Below are 18787 nucleotides of genomic sequence, written 5' to 3' on the forward strand. Positions count from 1 at the left end.
TACACAAGGATCTTCTCTTCTCTAGGATATTGAAATCCCAACTTGCAACCTTATGATTGTTTGAAAGTGCATGTCTATTAGAAAAAGATCTATCACTTAGGGCATTTATTGGGTTATTTTTTCTATCTCACCCTTCTCTCCTTCAAAGGATCTATTATCCCTTTTTTTTCATCTCTTTTATACTATGGTGTTCTCCCATGTATGGACTTGTTGTTTAGGATCTTTCTCCTTAATGAGACTAGTATCCTTCTTTACAGCTTCACACAAGTGCATATCTTGTATAATTGGGTTGATTACTAATTAGACATAATGTGTCATCATTTTCCTTCTCTTCATCTCTTCATGGATTGGTACTATTTCATGGTGGTACATCCTTTTTGGTATGATATACTTTGTTTAACACAAGATTCTAATATCTTTGTTTAACAATCTTTTTCATGCCTCAAAAGGGCATGCCATTCATAACTAATCATCCATATTATTTATCTCTATCCATGATGTCTTGCTTAATTTTTAACGTGATATCATTTTTGGAGAAAACATGTTTGTTTTACATTAGGAATTCTCTAGATTTTGTGGCTTATTTTGCTTGAAATTGTGTATCTATTATGATGTGACTATCATTAAGGATGTATTGCATATTTTGTCTTGTCATTACACTTGGGGGACAATGTTTCATGTTCATTTTTCTTCTCTCTTTTCTAAGGATCTACTTTCCTTGGTATAGTGACATTTCTTTACCATGTGATCTTCTTTTTCTATAAATAATTCGTTGTTTTGATTTGGGATTCTTTCTTATGCAAGAGGTGTGCATCGTCTATCACAACCTCTTCTTTATTTGCAAATTTATGTTCATCAGAAACTTTTTTTCTTACCTTGCGCTTCAAAGTTTTCCATTCTTCATCAAGAATCCCCTTTTCACCTAACAACAAGGGGCTAAATGGGTGCATTTTTGTTCTCTTCCCCCCTTTGTCTCGATGATGTTATCTTTATTAAAAAGAACTCTTGGAGTTAGATGCCTTGTAGCCAAAATCTCTTCCTTTCAAGGATCTCTTCCCACAAGTAGAATATTATTTCACAATTATCTATTTTCTTAGCTCATAAGAGTCAACACTCTTAGCTAAGTTTGTGGCATATTTTGCTGCTTTACAGAAATCTCCTTGTGGTGAGAAGTAGGTATCCTTGATTCTCTTCCTTACGATGTCTACTAAGTAGGTATCCTTGGTTCTCTTCCTTATAATGTTCATTGATCCACATGAAATTTTCATAAGGCCAATCTCTAAACATAGACCCACGTGGACTTTCCATAAGACTAGTTGCTTTTCATGGATCTACATGGATTCACATGGAATTTGCATAAGAATGATCCCTAAACGTGGATCCACATGGAAACATGCTTTTCATACAATTGATCTTCCTTAATCTACCCTATACACAAAGCATTTTTAAGTTGCCAATGTGCTCAAAACATTTTCAAGTTGTCATTGTGTGCAAACTTCTTTAAAGGTGGAGTTCACTAGCATAACACAATTTGCTACAACTATCAATCCTCCTTTCTCCTTCTCTCTATTCTTTCCTGATGGATCACCTAGCATAACATAATTTGCTAGCATGTTGGATTCATGGTCTTTGTCTCTTTCTCTATGCTCTCATGGCTATACTAGTGGGTTAGGCCATAGAGTTTGCATAATCTTTGGTAATGCCCTTGTTCTTTCTATGTGATCACTTCTATTCTTGCAATAGCTTTCCAAACATGATGTTAATGGATGAGACATTTTTTTATCAAGGTATCTTTCACTAGTTGATTTAGAGTTTTTTTTTGTATTGACCCCTTTTGTGTATTGTGACGTTTGACTTTTTTTTTCCCCTTTGTTTTCATGCCCTTATGCATGGATGTAGAATTAAGATCCTTAGTTTGGTGGCTTATGGTCCTTGAACTTAGTGTTGTCTTACCTCTTTGTAATTCACCTATCATCTTCAATTCTTTCTTTTATCTATTCTTTTTCCATTATCATGAGCCCGTCTCATACTTCCACTAATGTGGGGGCTTAATGTATCATCCTAAGAAGTAAGCACTTAATTTGTGCTCATTTTGGGACCATTTTGAGCCTACCTTCGTGTGTTTCTTATGGGAGGACCTTATATTGTACCTAAATACACATTCAATTCAAACATAGGTCCTCCTCCTCCCTCATTATTGTTGTAACTCAAGGTTGACTTTAACTTCTATGCATGATTTCTAATTTTTCCATCCAATAACATAATTCATTTTCCACCTAAAACCTATGTATTTATTTTTGGGTTTCAGGATTTGCCTTGATCTTCTTGAATGCTTTAATTTTTACCACTATTTCTTACCACACTTTCTAACTTCCACACAAATTATGAGGCAATTTTACTTGAATTAGATCAAAATGTCAATCATGTCTGTCTAGAGCCCAATGACGTTATTTTCTTCCAAGGTATGATACTATAGTCATCCATGACAAAATTTGAATCTCGTATAAAAAGGCTTCAACTTCTCTCATTTACACATCCCCACTACAATCACAATCTACATCTACATATTACAAGCAAGTTATTATGCATCCATTGTGCATTCAAGAGATCGAAGTGCAAGCAAGCATCCATTATCAACCTTTTAAACAAAATTAAGCATTCAGTGCAAGGAAGCCATCACAAGCCATTAAGCATTCAAGGATTTCCTTCCATGGATCTAGCTTATTTCCTCCATTGTAGGTCAAGCAAAGAAGTTTGCAATCAAGGAACGATCCATCTAAACTTCTTCTCTCTTCTTCAATCCAACATTGTGGTGAAATACATCTATTACATGAGGTTTTGTCTTTATGATTTCCTTTTGGTTTTTGTGTTGAGTCAAGGTTGTTGCATTAACATAATTGATCACATTCTAAGAGACAATTGCATCTACATGGAACGATTTACTCCATTGGTTAGATCTAATCTTTGTTACATGACAACACTCTTTCCATTTCATTTATTTTAGTTCAATGTTGATTCCTTAATAGGGTCTTGATTGAGGCAAATCCATCCCCTCAACCTTCTTCCCTTCTGTTTGTGTGCATGAATGAGTTGTGGGTTTGGATTTGGAGCCTTAAAACTTCTCATTAGATTTGTAGCCAATAGGACTAGGTCGACTTTTCTACATAGTCTTATACTTTTTGACTAAATGTTCAATAGACTGTTACAAGCATAAGATTTCCAAATCTGGAGTTACACCAGAATCTGACATTCTGGTGACATTCAAAATTGGGTCCAAAGTTAAATTTCCTCCTCTTGTTTGAAGGTGAGTTCATTCCCTCTATTTTCTTCTTGCACATACTTTCAGAGATTAGATATGCTTTCCTTTAATCATTTATCACATATCATATTACATATCAAGCAGATTGTTCTTGAGGAATCCAAATACCTCCTTTTAGTTAGATCTTGCATTAGCATCCATTCATCACTTTGGTTGTGCTAATCAAATTTGGTTTAAAGGTGGGGTGTCCATATTCCCATGTATAAAGACTTACCCAATAAAATAATTTGGCAAGTGATCTACATCCCAACATTGCTCACCATTTTCCTCTATACAAAAGGATATTCATCATTTATGTAAACTAAATCAGGGAAAAAAAGTTTGGGTTTTACTTGATTGATACTTTGATAATAGAAGTCATTCCATCTTGCTTAAACTCCTTAGTTGTTTTAATACTTAGTAAATATTATTAATATATAATCCCTTTCATGAGGCCATTATGTTTGGGTGTCCTCAAATATTTTCTATTGTGCCTTTTAAGTACCTAGGATCATTACATGAGGAAACTTGAATATATAAATCTATTTGGGCTCCGTTTATATAAATTCACCTAGAAAGAGTGACCAGGTAAGATTGCTCAAGCAATAATCGATATAAATCATTCCATCGTACTCAAATTTGTAAGTATATTCAATCCTTGGGTGATGTTATTAATATGGCAATGGAAGAGTTAAATCTCCCTTTCATAAGGTCAAATTATACTCGTCCTGTCTACAAGTCCCATTGTTATGCACTATCTTAAAGAATTTAGGCCTCTAAAGTTGGAGAAAATTTATCTCAATCAATTGTCACAAAATGAGTAATTTTAGAATCAACAAATTCCATTGTGACTAAAATTGTTTTAGAAATAGGACTCTTATTACATGTGGAAACAGCTTCAAAGCTCACAAGGATATCACATCTCCAAAGTCACGTCTTTAACAAAATAAAGAAAATAAGAAACACTTTTGGTAAATGATATGTTGATATGTGGTGACTGATTAGGGAGGTATTGTACACTTCTCATTAATTCTTGTCATAATTTTTTTTGAGTTGACTTGTAAACCATTTTCCAAGGTTGAGTCATCATGGGTTTTTAGGTTAACTTGTCAAAATTATCTAGCCCTAATCTTGTAAGCGACAAAAGCTTGTATAAAATGGCTTAGGGTTAGAGATTTCATTATGTGATGTGACAGTAGCTTCTTTTGATGGTATTGAATTGAAATGGATTATAGATTGTAATCAGGTTGTAATCATTGGATAATGAGAATATTGGACTCTTTGTTTGGTGGACATAGCCTAGGGATTGTGTGAACCACGTTAAGTCTTTATGTCTTGTGTTCTCTTCTGTGTACTTTAATATTTTATGCTATTGGTTATATTCACATGTAATTGTTATATATGTCTCTTTAAATCCTAACAAGATATCACCATTTCAATAAATTGTTTTTATTTTTGGAAGGAAATGTGGTACTAAGATTGTGACCAAGAATTGTAACTTGTTGCAAAGGAAGATGACCAAGTTAGAAAATACCCTTTGTTTATTATGTATCAAAGTGAAAATGCTTCTTTGTGAATCTTTTCAATCCATTCTAATCAAGAATAATAGGATTTTAGTGTCTTTTTCAATTAAAAATAGAATAATATAACTTAAGAAACATTCTTGTTATGTTAGGAAAATGTAGATTTTTATCCTTAACTTTAATGATATACAATATTCTTATCTTTATTATTCCTGTTTAAAACTTTTATACTTACTTTATAACTGCAGTGAAGTAATATTTGTACATGCTTATTTCAATGGCGTACACTCTCTTGAATAAAGTAACAGTTTCCTTTTGAAAGTTGAGTTTATATGAAGTTTGCATTCTTTGATTTAGAAAAACTTCAATTTACTTGCTTTATAACCGATTGTTTGTAGTGAAGTAATATTTGTACATGCCTATTTCAATGGCATACACTCTCCTGAATAAAATAACAATTTCCTTTTAGAGTTATATGAAATTTCCATTCCTTGATTTACAAAAAATTCAATTTACTAGTATTGAAGAAACTCTAATTGTTTTAAACTCATAAATAAATGAAATGCATGTTTACCAACATCTCATTGTCCTCACATAAATATTATATGTATGCCTAATCATTATTGTATATAAGAATGGTTAATTCCTTTTTGTATTGTAAACTCATTAGTTATTTTTTGTCCATCTAGTTCTCTTGGCATGTGTGCAAGATGTGGCGGTTTGAAGGTAGTTTCTTGCTCGAAATGCAAAGGATCAGGTAAAGTAAACACAAGAATATTTAGCCCTAATAACAAGGTTGCTTCTAAGCTAGTATCTAGAAAGGAGGATTCTTTTGTACCATGTCAAAATTGTGGAGCTAAAGGATGTTTTAATTGTCCCAAGTGTTTTGGAAGTTGATTGGATTGTCATTTGGAAGGGAGCCCTAATAACATTTTTTTCAATGGATGTTTAAGTACATCTCTAATGTTCATAAGCATGACTAAAATGTGTAATTATAGTTAGTTATGGTGTATGGTTTTTATTTTTACAATTGAAAACTGACAATGAAATAAAGCTTGTATGGTAATGAAAATGTTTATTTTTTGGTGAAACTGTTTATTGTTATATCTCTTTCATATGTTGTAAGGTTGTTATTAGTTCTAATCATTTATGTATTGGAAAATAAATAATAATATATTTACTTATAAAATTGAACTAATCACTTTGTTTTGTCAAGCACAATGAATAGTTTTATTATCAAATATTAAATTGTCACATATATTCTATGAAATTTTAATTTGTATGCTATCTCCTTTATCATAATTATAAATATTTTTTCTAATTAATTATATTGATATATTTATTTTATTACTTTTCTTCACAATATAAGTCAGATATTACTGTGAGTTTTTCTTTTTCTATCTTGATGATGGATCATAGAGTGATTCAAAATATTGATTAAAAAATTGCAAGCAGTTAATACTAGATACATTAATGATAATATATTTGTATTAGTCAAATGTTTATAATGATCATATCTTTTACATTAGATGTTTTTAAATAATAATAATAATAACATTTAGTGATATTATCACTTTGTAAATGATAATAACATTGTCAATTTAAAATTTGGCGTGCCTTTACTAATGGAGGTTTAAATTAGTGTATGATCATTTTTGGGGAATACAAATGATTTTACCTCTTTGCTTGTTATTATGATGACAAAATAGATAGTGTTAAAGTTGTGGCTTTAGTCGGATTGATTCAATATACATTATTGTTATTGGTAAATCATCATTTCCTATATATACATACTTGTGTAATAATATATATATATATATATATATATATATATATATATATATATATATATAATACAAATTATTACTATTAAATGTATTAATTAAATGATGATTAAACCTTAGAGACGTGTCTCCTCTCGTATTTATACGAGATCCAAATCTACATTTGGAACACACCTATAACAATGGTAGCGTAATTACATTTGCAAAAATTGATCCATGTTTCTCAACATGGTATCAGAGCCTAACAACAAATGCAAATGCAAAAAAAAAATAAAAAAATTTCCATACAGAGAAGGTTGGATGACACATGAAATTCAATTTGGTCAATGTGCTTGTAAGTCTTTCCTAATAGAAGAACATAAACTAGCGGTGGTAAGAGAGAATAAAGAGATCTTGACAGAGACAAGAACTGACCACATTAAAAGAAGATTCTTAGGTTGCATCACCTCAATGTATTATGCAGGAGGAAGGGAAATCCATATAATCAGAATATAGAGGAGTTGTAGGCAAAATAAGAGGACCAATTCAATAGAGCCATTACAAAAGTACAAAGGACACTTTCTAATACATCCCATGTGCTCACAAATTTAAGCAACAATTATAATGTATACAAATTATACTATTGGAATCATTACATTTCAGATGCACTTTATATGATCCAAACGATGGTTACGAAAAGTTATTCATATATGTCTCAGAGTATTCATCAGTGAGATTAGACAAGGAGGAATTAACATAACTAGATATAATATATAGGAAGCAACAAACATGATTTAAAAAATATATAGTCAAAAATCCCAATAGGCACTGAATAATATATCGATTTGCTTTGATGGCTTTCTTCTAGATTAGGTGGAAGCCATTTCATCAACAACCATTAAGTAATTAGTAATCAATGGGGATGATAATGTTCAAAAGGAATCACAATATTGTCTAAGCCTTGAACGAAGTAAAACAAAAAAATGCCATCAATAATAAAGTATTATCGAATGACGTATTAAGAGACTCCATATAAATATGTGATGTATTTGTTTTTTTGTGAAAGAGTAGAAGATAATTCAAATGTCGACGTTTATATCTAGAGAAGAAAGAGAGTTGGGTATATCACACAGTCGGAAATCAAGAACCATTCCTACATGGATTTTAATTCAGTGTTGACAAGTTGTCTCTTTCTACAACCTTATTAATAGAATATAGCAAGGGAGATTTCACACAGGTCATATGGTCATTGAAGAGATTGATGCATACTAAACCTTAAAGAGGAGCAAATATAGTCATCCCATACATAGTCTTGGTTAGACTTGAGGATGAAAGCACATGTCAATGACAATCATATCCGCTATAACCATCCAATCACAAGAATATTTCCACCTAATAAAAGATAGTTGAAACAAGTATATTGGTCACTTTGTAGCCACAAGGAGGATAACAATGAAACACATGCTTCAAGCAATAATCATAGGGTGAACTCACAATAGTGGGTTACACTTTTTTGCCTATACTAAAACTAAACTGTGAATTTTCAAGAAAATTTTCACTTTCAAATGCAAATTGTCATTTAACAGTTAGGAATTTGAAGATGAAGTAAATTAGAGTCTTTTAGGATTTTCTGTGTAGAATCCAAATATATTTAAATATTTTTCTTTTAAATTGATTTGATTGAATTATTTTTTCTCCCACGAAAATTATTATGTTATCAAAAACTTGATTTTAAAAAAGTGACATTGTTTTTGACACAATTTTTTTTTTACAATAGATATCAATGCGATTCTTTTGAATTTAGTTGGTTAACATCCATACCAAAACCATAGAGGTGATATGATGTCTTTATCCTTAGTATTTCATAGTTTATCAGAGTTTAAAGTTGACCTAACACAAATTTGGACATACATGACTTTTGACACATGTAACTTATTATATATTTACCCGATTTCAAAATTTCTTTTTTATGTTGAAAGAGGACTCAAATATGAGGACCGTAGTTATTTTTCAATTTTTTTCTTCTCTTAGTTACTATTTTTCCATGAGCATCCAATATATAGGTTTATTTTTTGTAACAAACCTCCGTTCAATTCATGTGCAAAAAGATAAACCAATTTTTTTAAAAATGTAGCAAATTCATAGTCATTAGAAAGCTCATTTAGAGTACTTTTATCATGAAAAATGACATGACTTCAGTGCTCCATTTTAACCTGGTAATTGAGCATGGAAGCCATGAAAATACAATAAATCTTCTTACACTTGGGAAAAACCTATAATTACCTAGTCATTATAGAAACTAAGTTTCTATCGAAACTAAAAACATTAGTTTTGATAGAAATAAAACTGTCTAGTTTCTATCGAAACTAAGAAAGCTAACCTATGCTGTTAAATGGGTAGGCCTTTTGATCAAAACTAATTTAGGTATTTTTCGATTGAAACTATCGATTGTAGTTTCAATCGAAAGTAAAGTCAACCTTTAGGGTTTCTTTTATAAAAAAAAAATTATCATATAAATAAATTTCATTTTTTTTTTCAATCAAAACATTCAAATCCAAAAAGATAATTTGCATTTCAATTGAGAGGGAGGAAATATTTTCCAACTTGTTTGTTTTTGAATTTTGGAATTTTTTTTTGCAACATGGGCAATAAAGGTAAACAAGTAAGTAAATATTCATAAAAAAGAACTAATGAACAAGCAGATGAAAATCGTTGAAAAACTTTACTAGGATACTATAGGAGGTAAGTGTTAGTTTGTGGTGACTAATCAGGGAAGTATTGTACATATTTTATAAATTTTGAGGTTAATGGTGTTGTGACCAATGTATGGCTTACATGTTGTAACCCTAAAGCAGCATAAAAATAACTATATAAAAGGGCTTAGGGTTAGAGATTGTTTAATTGTAAGTGATGTGAAAATTGGTTCTTGTGGCGGTATTGAGTTGTAAGGGATTACAGATTGTAATCAAGTTGTAATCACTAGATTGTAATAATATTGGACTTGCTATTTGGTGGACATAGCCCAAGGATTGGATGGACCAAGTTAAATCTTTGTGTCTTGTGTTCTTTTCTATGTGATCTATTATTTTTTGATATTGTTTTTATTTGCATGTAATTGTTATTTCTATCTGTGGTTTAATCCTAACAAGTGGTATCAGAGCGAGGTTTTTTTTTTCCTGTTATCCTCTACAGGAAAATCTCACAGTTGAGTGGGAGGCTCATGGTTGAGTGATGAGTGATGGTAGACAAGGGTAAGCTGAGGGTTGACAAGTTTAATGGGAAAAACTTTCAGTTATGGAAGATGCAAATGGAAGACTATCTTTATCAGAAGGATTTATGGAAGCCATTGGAAGGCAAAACCAAGAATCAGGGATCAATGTCAAATGATGACTATAATCTTTTAGACAAAAAGGCACTTGGAAGCATTTGCTTATGCCTGGCACCATTGGTGGCATTTAAAATTACAAAAGTGAAGACAATAGAAGAGTTAATGCAAACCCTAGCGAAATTGTATGAAAAACCCATCGCTTCAAACAAGGTATTTCTTAGGAAGCATTTATTTGATATGAAAATGGTAGAAGGTGGATATGTTGCAAATCATTTAAATGTGTTTAATACTATTTCTAGTCAGTTATCTTCTGTGGGTATCAATTTGGATGAAGAAATTAGGGCTCTCTTGATTTTGTGTTCTTTGCTTGAAAGCTAGAATGGCTTGGTAATGGCTATGAGTAATTCTGTTCCTGGATGTAGTACCCTAAAATATGATGATGTGATCGATGTTGTTTTGAGTGAGGAAACTCATAGGAAAACCTCAGGTGGATCTACATCAAGAAGTGCTTTGAATGCACAAACCAGAGGTAGAATGACTGAAAGAGGAAATAATTTTGGAAATCGTGGGAAATCAAGAGAAAAGTCAAAGGGGAGGTGGTCTCAATTGAGAGGACCAAACGACTGTTGGTACTGTGAAAAATCAGGGCATAAAAAGAAAGATTGTTGGAGTCGAAAGAAAAATGAATGAGATAAACTAGATGGAGATAAGGAGGCAAATGTGGTAAGTATCAAATCTAAAGAGGATGCTTTGCTTCTGCCTTTAGAAAGTGTTGATGATTCACAAGTTTTAAATTTTGGTGCTTCATTTCATGCTACACCTCATAGAGGTTATTTCATTGATTATGTCCAAGGGAATTTTGGGCTTGTTTATTTGGTTGATAATGAAACCTGTCATATTGTTGGAAAAGGGAAAGTTAAGATTAAGTTACAGAATGAGAATCATTGGCTACTACATGAGGTAAGACATGTTCCGAGGCTAAGTAGGAATTTAATTTCAGTAGGGCAACTCGGTGATGAGGGTTGTGTGGTTATTTTTAATGATAAAAATTGGATGGTTTCAAAAGGTTCCCTTGTAGTAGCAAAAGGTGTGAAAGTAGGCACTTTATATCTTTCTACAGGTCATATTGTTCCTTCTACTTTAATTGTTTCAAAGAAAAATGAATGTTCAAGAACAATTGCTACGGTTGAGCAAGGAGAACAAATACCTATTGTAAATTCTGATACAATGTTGTGGCACAACATACTTGGGCACATGAGTGAGAGAGGTATGAGAGTACTTCATTCAAAGAAAGTTCTACTAGGTCTGAAACGTGTTAATATGGATTTTTGTGAAAGTTGTGTGTATGGAAAGCAAAAGAGAGTGAGTTATGTGAAGTCTAGGAAGGAAAATAAAAAAGAGAAATTAGAGTTTGTGCATACAGATGTATGGGGACTGGCTCAGGTATCTTCCCTTGGTGGCTCTCATTATTATGTTACATTCATTGATGATGAAACTAGAAAAGTATGAGTTTATTTCTTTAGACAAAAAATTGATGTATTTCAAACTTTTAATAAATAGAAATGCTTGGTTGAAAATGAGACTAGTAAGAAATTAAAATGTCTCAAATCTGATAATGGTGGTGAGTATCACAATCATGAATTTTAAGATTATTGCTCCACTAATGTTAGTCGTACACATAAAACTGTTCCAAGGACTCCATAGGAAAATGGAGTGGCTGAATGCATGAACATGACTATAATGGAGTGTGCAAGAAGCATGAGGTTGCATGTTGGGTTGCCCTTATACATATGGGCGGAGGCTGTCAATAATGTTGTATATTTGATTAATAGAGGTCCCTCCACTCCTTTGGGTTGTGGTATTCTACAGGAAGCATGGATTTGTAAGAAGGTGAGTTATTCTTTTCTCAAAAATTTTGGTTGTTAAGCATTTTCTTACATAGATTTTGAAGATAGAACCAAGATGGAAGCTAAGTTTAAGAAATGTGTATTTGTTGGATATGACATTAATGAATTTGGTTATAGGCTCTGAGGTTTTTTGAAAATCATAAAATTGTAAGAAGCAAATGATGTCATATTCAATGAGAAAGTGTTATATAAAGATCTGTTGCAGCAACATGAGAAGAAAGAAGATGATTATGTAGTGCTGGATGATACTCCAAAAGGTGATGTTCCAGCCATTCCTCATGATGTCAACAACCACAAAAAAAAATACCACACACATCAGTGAATGTTAGACAATCAACAAGGCAAACTAGACCTCCACAAAATTTTTTGCCGTCTTTGTATTCTATTTTACTTACTGATGCTAGTGAACCTAAATGTTATGATGAAGCTGTGCAGGTGGATACTAATATTTAGTGGGAGTCTGCAATGAAAGATGAAATTGACTCTTTCATAAAAAATAAGACATGTGATTTATGCAAATTGCCTACAAGTAGAAGAGCTTTATAGAATAAGTGGGTTTATATGTTAAAAGAAGATGATGGAGCTAAGAAAAGATTTAAAGCAAGGTTAGTTGTAAAAAGATTTACATAGAAAAAAGGCATTGATTTTGATGAGATATTTTCTCCTGTTGTTAAAATGACTTCTATCCATACTATTTTAAGTATTTTGGCTACTGAAGATTTGCATTTAGAGTAGCTTGATGTTAAAACAATCTTTCTTCATGGTGATTTGGATAAAAAGATATATATGGCTCAACCACAAGGATTTGAGGTGAAAGGTAAGGAGAAATTAGTGTGCAAATTGAAGAAAAGTTTATATGGTTTGAAGTAAGCACCTCAACAATGGTATTTGAAATTTGACAGTTTTATGTAGGAGCATGGATACAATAGGTGTCATTCAGATCATTGTGTTTACTTTAAGAGGTTGGAAGATGATGACTACATTATTTTATGTTTATATGTTGATGATATGCTTGTAGCTAGGTCTAACATGGATTAGATTAAGGGGCTGAAATGCCAGTTAGCACATGCATTTGCTATGAAGGATTTGGGGGCAGCAAAAAAAATCCTTTGTATGAAGATTTGTAGAGATAGGTAGAACAGGAAATTGATGCTATCTCAAGTTGATTATGTTGAGAAGGTGTTGCAACATTTCTCTATGGAGAATGCTAAAGTTGTTAGCACACCTTTACCTAGTCATTTGAAGTTGACTAAGGAGATATATCTTAAGACACAAGAAGAGGAGGATAAGATGTCCAAGGTACCCTATGCTTCAATTGTAGGAAGCTTGATGTATGCAATGGTGTGTTCAAGGCCAGATATTGCACATGCAGTGGGAGTTGTTAGCAGATATATGAGTCATCCAAGAATTGAGCATTGGAATGCAGTAAAGTGGATTCTCAGATATTTGAGAGGAACATCCAATAAGTATTTACACTTTGGGGGCTCTACTACTAATTTATAGGGCTATGTTGACTCAAATTTGGCAAGGGATATTGATACCAGGTGGAGTACTATACGTTATGTATTTACTATTGGTGGGGCAGCGGTGAGCTAGGTTTCTCGGTTATAGAAGGTTAATGCTTTATCCACTACAGAGGCATAGTATGTTGCTACTATAGAGGCAACCAAGGAGATGATATGGCTTTAGTTCTTCTTGAAAGAATTGAGACACCCTTAGAGGGATACTTATTTGTTTACCAATAGTTAGAGTGCCATTCATCTTGCAAAGAATTTAGCTTTGCATTCAAAGACCAAACATATATAGTTGAAGTACCATTTCATTCGATCAGTTTTGGATGATAGACAGTTAAACTTGGATAAGATACATACAGATGAAAATCTAGCAGATATGTTTACAAAGGTAGTGACAAGGGAGAAGCAATTTGGATGATAGTACATTAGAAGGAAACTAGGTGCTAATGTATATAGTTCCTCAATCTAATAAGATTGTGGAAATAGTTAAGAATCCAGTTATTCAATTTTGGATTGATAATACTCATCCTTCACCTAATAGAAGAGATATCATCAAGTAGAGGATTGGGTCTAAGGAGTATCTTCAACATACAAAATATTGGTTGGATGTCACACAACATGAATTGTATCTCTCATTTTGTAATTTAAATCATGACACAAAGATTGGACAAACAATGTTTGAAAGATTGAAACCCTATTTTGTGAAGATAAATAAATCATTTGAAACATGTTGTTGTTGATATCATGTTGAATTTTATTTGTACTATCAAGGGTTTAGAAAGATGATAGAAGAAAGTGGTTGTTCTCAAATTTCTTTTCATTAACGACCGAGCCAATTCATAACATCAATATTATATGATGAACCAAATGATCGTGCAATAGGTGAAATAGATTTCATAAGAGGAACTTGTGAAACATGTGGTAACTTGACCAAATTTCCTTTGAGAGATGAAGATACTAATATGACGAGGATCGTAAAATGCAAGAGATATAAGTACATAAAGTCAGAAACAAAAGTTGGAAAATAATCAACAAGGTTGGAATATGTAGAGGATGACATACTTGTTGGAGAATTTATGTCAAATTTTTGTAAATAGATTAACCCATATATATGTTATACTTTTTTTTGCTAAGTGGCAAGCATAACAATTTCAAACACTAAGAGAAACTTTCCCACTCGGGACAATTTTATCTATTGTTGCTTTTACAGAGAATTACTCCTTCATTTCTCAAAAATAACTTCAAGCAGAATACTACTATACAAAGAAGGTTACTATTATGGTTCAAGTGTCTTATCGACATGCACAAATTGATTTGGATGGTGTGGAAACTGCAGATCAAGCATGAGTCATTAAAAAGGAGTATCACTTTTACATTAGTGATGACAAAGAACACGACACACATTTTGTGGAACATTGTTTTAAGACATTTTTTGATTATTTGAAAAACAAAGCCATATAAATAGATTTTTTTTTTATATGGTTAGATGGATGTGCAACACAATTTAAATCAGCTAGACCATTTTATGCATTATGTAGATATCATCGATACCTTAATATACTGTTAGGAATAAGGTGTCTCAACCTTGTATAATTCCTATTCTTATTATTATTTGTTTTGTAAAATGTATTTTTGCAAATAATATGTAAATGTGAGTGTACATGTCTAGTTGGCATGTTGATCACTTACATGTGTCGGCATCTTGAAGTGTGTGAAGGAGATCATGGCTGAAATGGTTATGACAGATTCCTATGATGCGTAAGAGCTATTTAAGGAATGAGCTATGACAGGTGTAAGAGCATCTTATGACATGAGGCCTATTTGGGCGCCAAGAATGAGTGGTTGGTGTGTGTAAGAGAATATGCCAAAAATAAGTTGGTATGCCGGATTCCCGTACACTTCTCTTGTGATCGCTATTTTTCGCAGATTCTATGACAAGTTGTCATTGCCTATTCAAAGGATGGACGCCCTTTTCTTGGTATTGCATGTACATGTGGCATTGTGCATGGTTCTTGGTGGTTGAGCCATGAAAAATTCCCAACTCCATTATGGGCATTTTGTTGGGTCTTAAGATGTTCATAAAATGAGTATTGCATGTTGTAATGCAAGAGAGTGGAAGAGTGAGATGAGAAGATATTTGCATAGGGTTATGCTACCAGATTTTCTCTAGAATGGAACAAGATGTAAATCTCCATATAAAGGCTGAAAATGTATTCTAACTTGTTACTGAATAATACATTAGCTTGATGGTTTGGAGGGTGGGGTTTTTTACCTGGAAAGGTTTTCCCCACGTATATCTGTGTTCTCTATTCTGTCTAATTCTTCTAGTTCTATGATTGTAGAGTAATAATCTGTATGACATAATGCTACTGAATTTTGTTTAGATTGGTAAATTGCAATCACTTTCCTTTAAGGTTTTAATTGTGGGAAATCAACTATGTCTGTTTCCGCTTTTATGGCATAGTAGTATGCACTTGTATTTGCTGATTAGAAATTGTACCAGAAAGTATTGTATACAGGATATGCATACTGATCTCAAATGAATTTCTGGGATGCTCTCATTTCCCTTCATATACCACAAATTTGGAGTTTTTTAAGGAGTGGACATCGAAAGGGTGATCATGATGGTGCCAGAGCTTGTATTAAATGTGCTTTAAGAAAGTATGAAATGGACTATAAAGGATATTACGTTAATAATGCTCATGATGTGGTTGAGTGGTGCAAAACATATTTTATAGTGCCAACAAATACAGATAACACATCATCATAAGTGGATCGAGTCATACCATTCAGAGTGTTTTAGGAGGTATTAGGTATAAGTTAATTTGAATATTATAATTGAATCAATTTTATATGTAATACATTATGTGATAACTATTTATTATGGTACACACATGTTTAAAAACTCATTTTTTATATGTATGTATGGACCTTACATTCAGGTATTGATAGAAGATCAATGCATGCACGCAAGAGGGTAGACAAGACACGATCTTTGCATTTAGTTATGAGTATAGATAGTAATGTGTGGTCATTATACACAAGAGAACTCATTTTTTTGTCTTGATTGCATTGATGAAAACTATGATGGTTGCATTAATCAAGAACATGGATATGTGGGTGACTTGACTTTGGTGCCACTAGATGTTATCAATACAAAAGAGTTTGAGGATGAAAAATATGATGATATTCCATTGATTTCTAGTGATTATCACCATATTTTAGGATTGATCAGAGTTGGTATTTATATCATAATATACTCATGTACATGACACATGGAATTTATATACATATACTTTGTGTAGGCAATATTTTTGTAGTCATGGCAGAATCTGAAAATGTAGAAGAAGTTAGCTATTATTTATTGCATTGCACCATACAAAGAGAGAAGCTGACAAAGACTGAAATAAGTGATAGTATTATCTTAAACACATGTCAGTATATAGTTGAATCATGTACGTGTGTGTACATCTATGTTTTAAATGAATTTCAATTTATTGACTTATTTGATTGACCTATATGTAGGTTCTGTTGTTGTAGAGGGAACATATTTGAAGCAAAATAGAGTACTTAAGAATGAGATTCATTTAATTGATATACACCTAAAAATAATATATATCAGTATGGTAACCATGTTATTTCCACTAGTCTAACTCTTCATCTAGTCAAAGGACCTGGAATACATAAGTGGAGGCTCGATATTGATGATCACAGGAAATATTAAATGTTATCTAGCAATGAGCTACCCACTTGATACAAGATAGAAACAACTTGTAATTTGAAACAACTTGAACATTTTGAAATTCGGTTGAACTATTTGAAATCTGAAATTTGGTTCAACAATTTGAAATTTGTGTGCAACAAATAAAATTAAAACATGTATTTAATTACAAAGACATGATATGTATACATGCATAAATTATTAGATGAATAAATGCTCAATTGAAATTTTAACATGAATGTAAAAAAAACTATAGATTTACCTGTGCAGATGCTGGCATTTGATAATACTCAGACTGTCTAGCATCAATCGTGTCCACCAATATATCCAGATTTTGTTGGTCCTCATCTAGCTCCATCTCTGCATCTATGCTAACATGATTGGTGGCTGGCACATGTCCTAATAATGATGAGCCAAGAAGACTGACTAGATGAGATGGCATAGAAGTAGAATCATCATGTGTCAACATGTCCATCTGTGCTATGGTCAAAAAGTTGAAGTCAACATGATCAAGGCTCACATTTGAATTCTAACCATGCCCTACACTATCTGAAGGGTTTGTACTAGTATGTATATATCCCTCTGCAGTGAAAGACTGGTCAATAGGTAGATCATGATGTGTACTACCACCATGACCACTACCTGATCGATGAGAGAAATGTGGCTGAGGATGTGTCCCAATACCACCATGGACACAATGTCAAATATCTAATATGGGTATGCCAAGATGCTCTGATATGAATCTATATGAATATATAATAGATCCCCAGCAAGATTACTCATAGTATCTTGTGCCAACTCTTCAGTGAGACCCTCTAAGCTAGTTAGTGAAGGGATGCTTGCTACATTGTACAAGTCTACTAAAGATGAAGCACCAAGTGAAGTACAAACATAATTTAAATCCACCTACAAAACACTAATTACTAACTAAAAAAAAACCTAAACTAACCTACAACTAACTTACCACCCCCCTTAACTATTCTAACCCCACCCATCTACCCTAGCGCCCAAATTCTCCATACGTGGGTACAAGGCCCCATGCCTGTCCCACTCACGCTGCCCCAAGCTAAATAATCCTCTCCTAAGTATGCACGCCTCCCGAAGGCTATAATGAAGTGTGGGCTGTCTAATCAGGACAACTAAGTCGATGCATGAATAACCTATATATATGCTATTTTTTAAACCAAGACTTTATACTCCCAACTTTTTATGCATAAACATCTTGGCGTCAGGCGACATAAAGTGGCAGAGGTGGGTGGAAAGTTCCCATGCACATGGAAACATGGACCACAAGCTAGGTGCCAAGAGGTGGAAAGAGGTTTTAAAGGCCCGCTTGCAAATTTGAATTGATATGAAAATTATGCCCAACGTAATACCTTGCATACTTGTTTTTATGTTATTCCATCAACCCTAGTGACGTGTCAGATTTAACGAGGGTATGTGGGTTGCATATTTTGTTGGAGATTTAAATGAGTCCTGACCATGCCTAGGTAGAATGAATTCCAATAACAAGACAAATTTCCTTCTTGGCCCCTAACAAGGGATCCATTTCAAATTTTGCAATATATTACAATGATCGTGGAGAGGACAAAAACTGACCAAGAGACAACCAATCACAACAAGAAGACAAAATCAAACATTCACTCCCATACTGGGTTTTCACAATAGATTCAACACTGACCCAAACTAGGGAGAAGGTGGATTTTCCTAATAGGAGATGTCAGACACAACGC

General features: G+C 32.8%; 1 protein-coding gene across 3 annotated transcripts in view; it reads left to right on the forward strand.

The window, feature by feature from the left end:
* The window catches only part of LOC149538692 (chaperone), a 51794-nt gene extending 45882 nt beyond the window's left edge, over window positions 1–5912 (forward strand). For all 3 annotated transcript variants that reach the window (XM_089798877.1, XM_089798879.1, XM_089798878.1), the window contains one exon: window positions 5511–5912. In XM_089798877.1, coding sequence (XP_089655003.1) covers window positions 5511–5718 — 208 coding nt within the window. In that variant the 3' untranslated portion in view covers window positions 5719–5912. The remainder of the gene's footprint in view (window positions 1–5510) is intronic.
* The last annotated feature ends 12875 nt before the right edge of the window (window positions 5913–18787 follow it).

Source organism: Cupressus sempervirens, chromosome 9 (assembly GCF_028749045.1).
Source record: "Cupressus sempervirens isolate cs-2001-9-10 chromosome 9, ASM2874904v1, whole genome shotgun sequence".
Taxonomy (NCBI): Eukaryota; Viridiplantae; Streptophyta; class Pinopsida; order Cupressales; family Cupressaceae; genus Cupressus; species Cupressus sempervirens.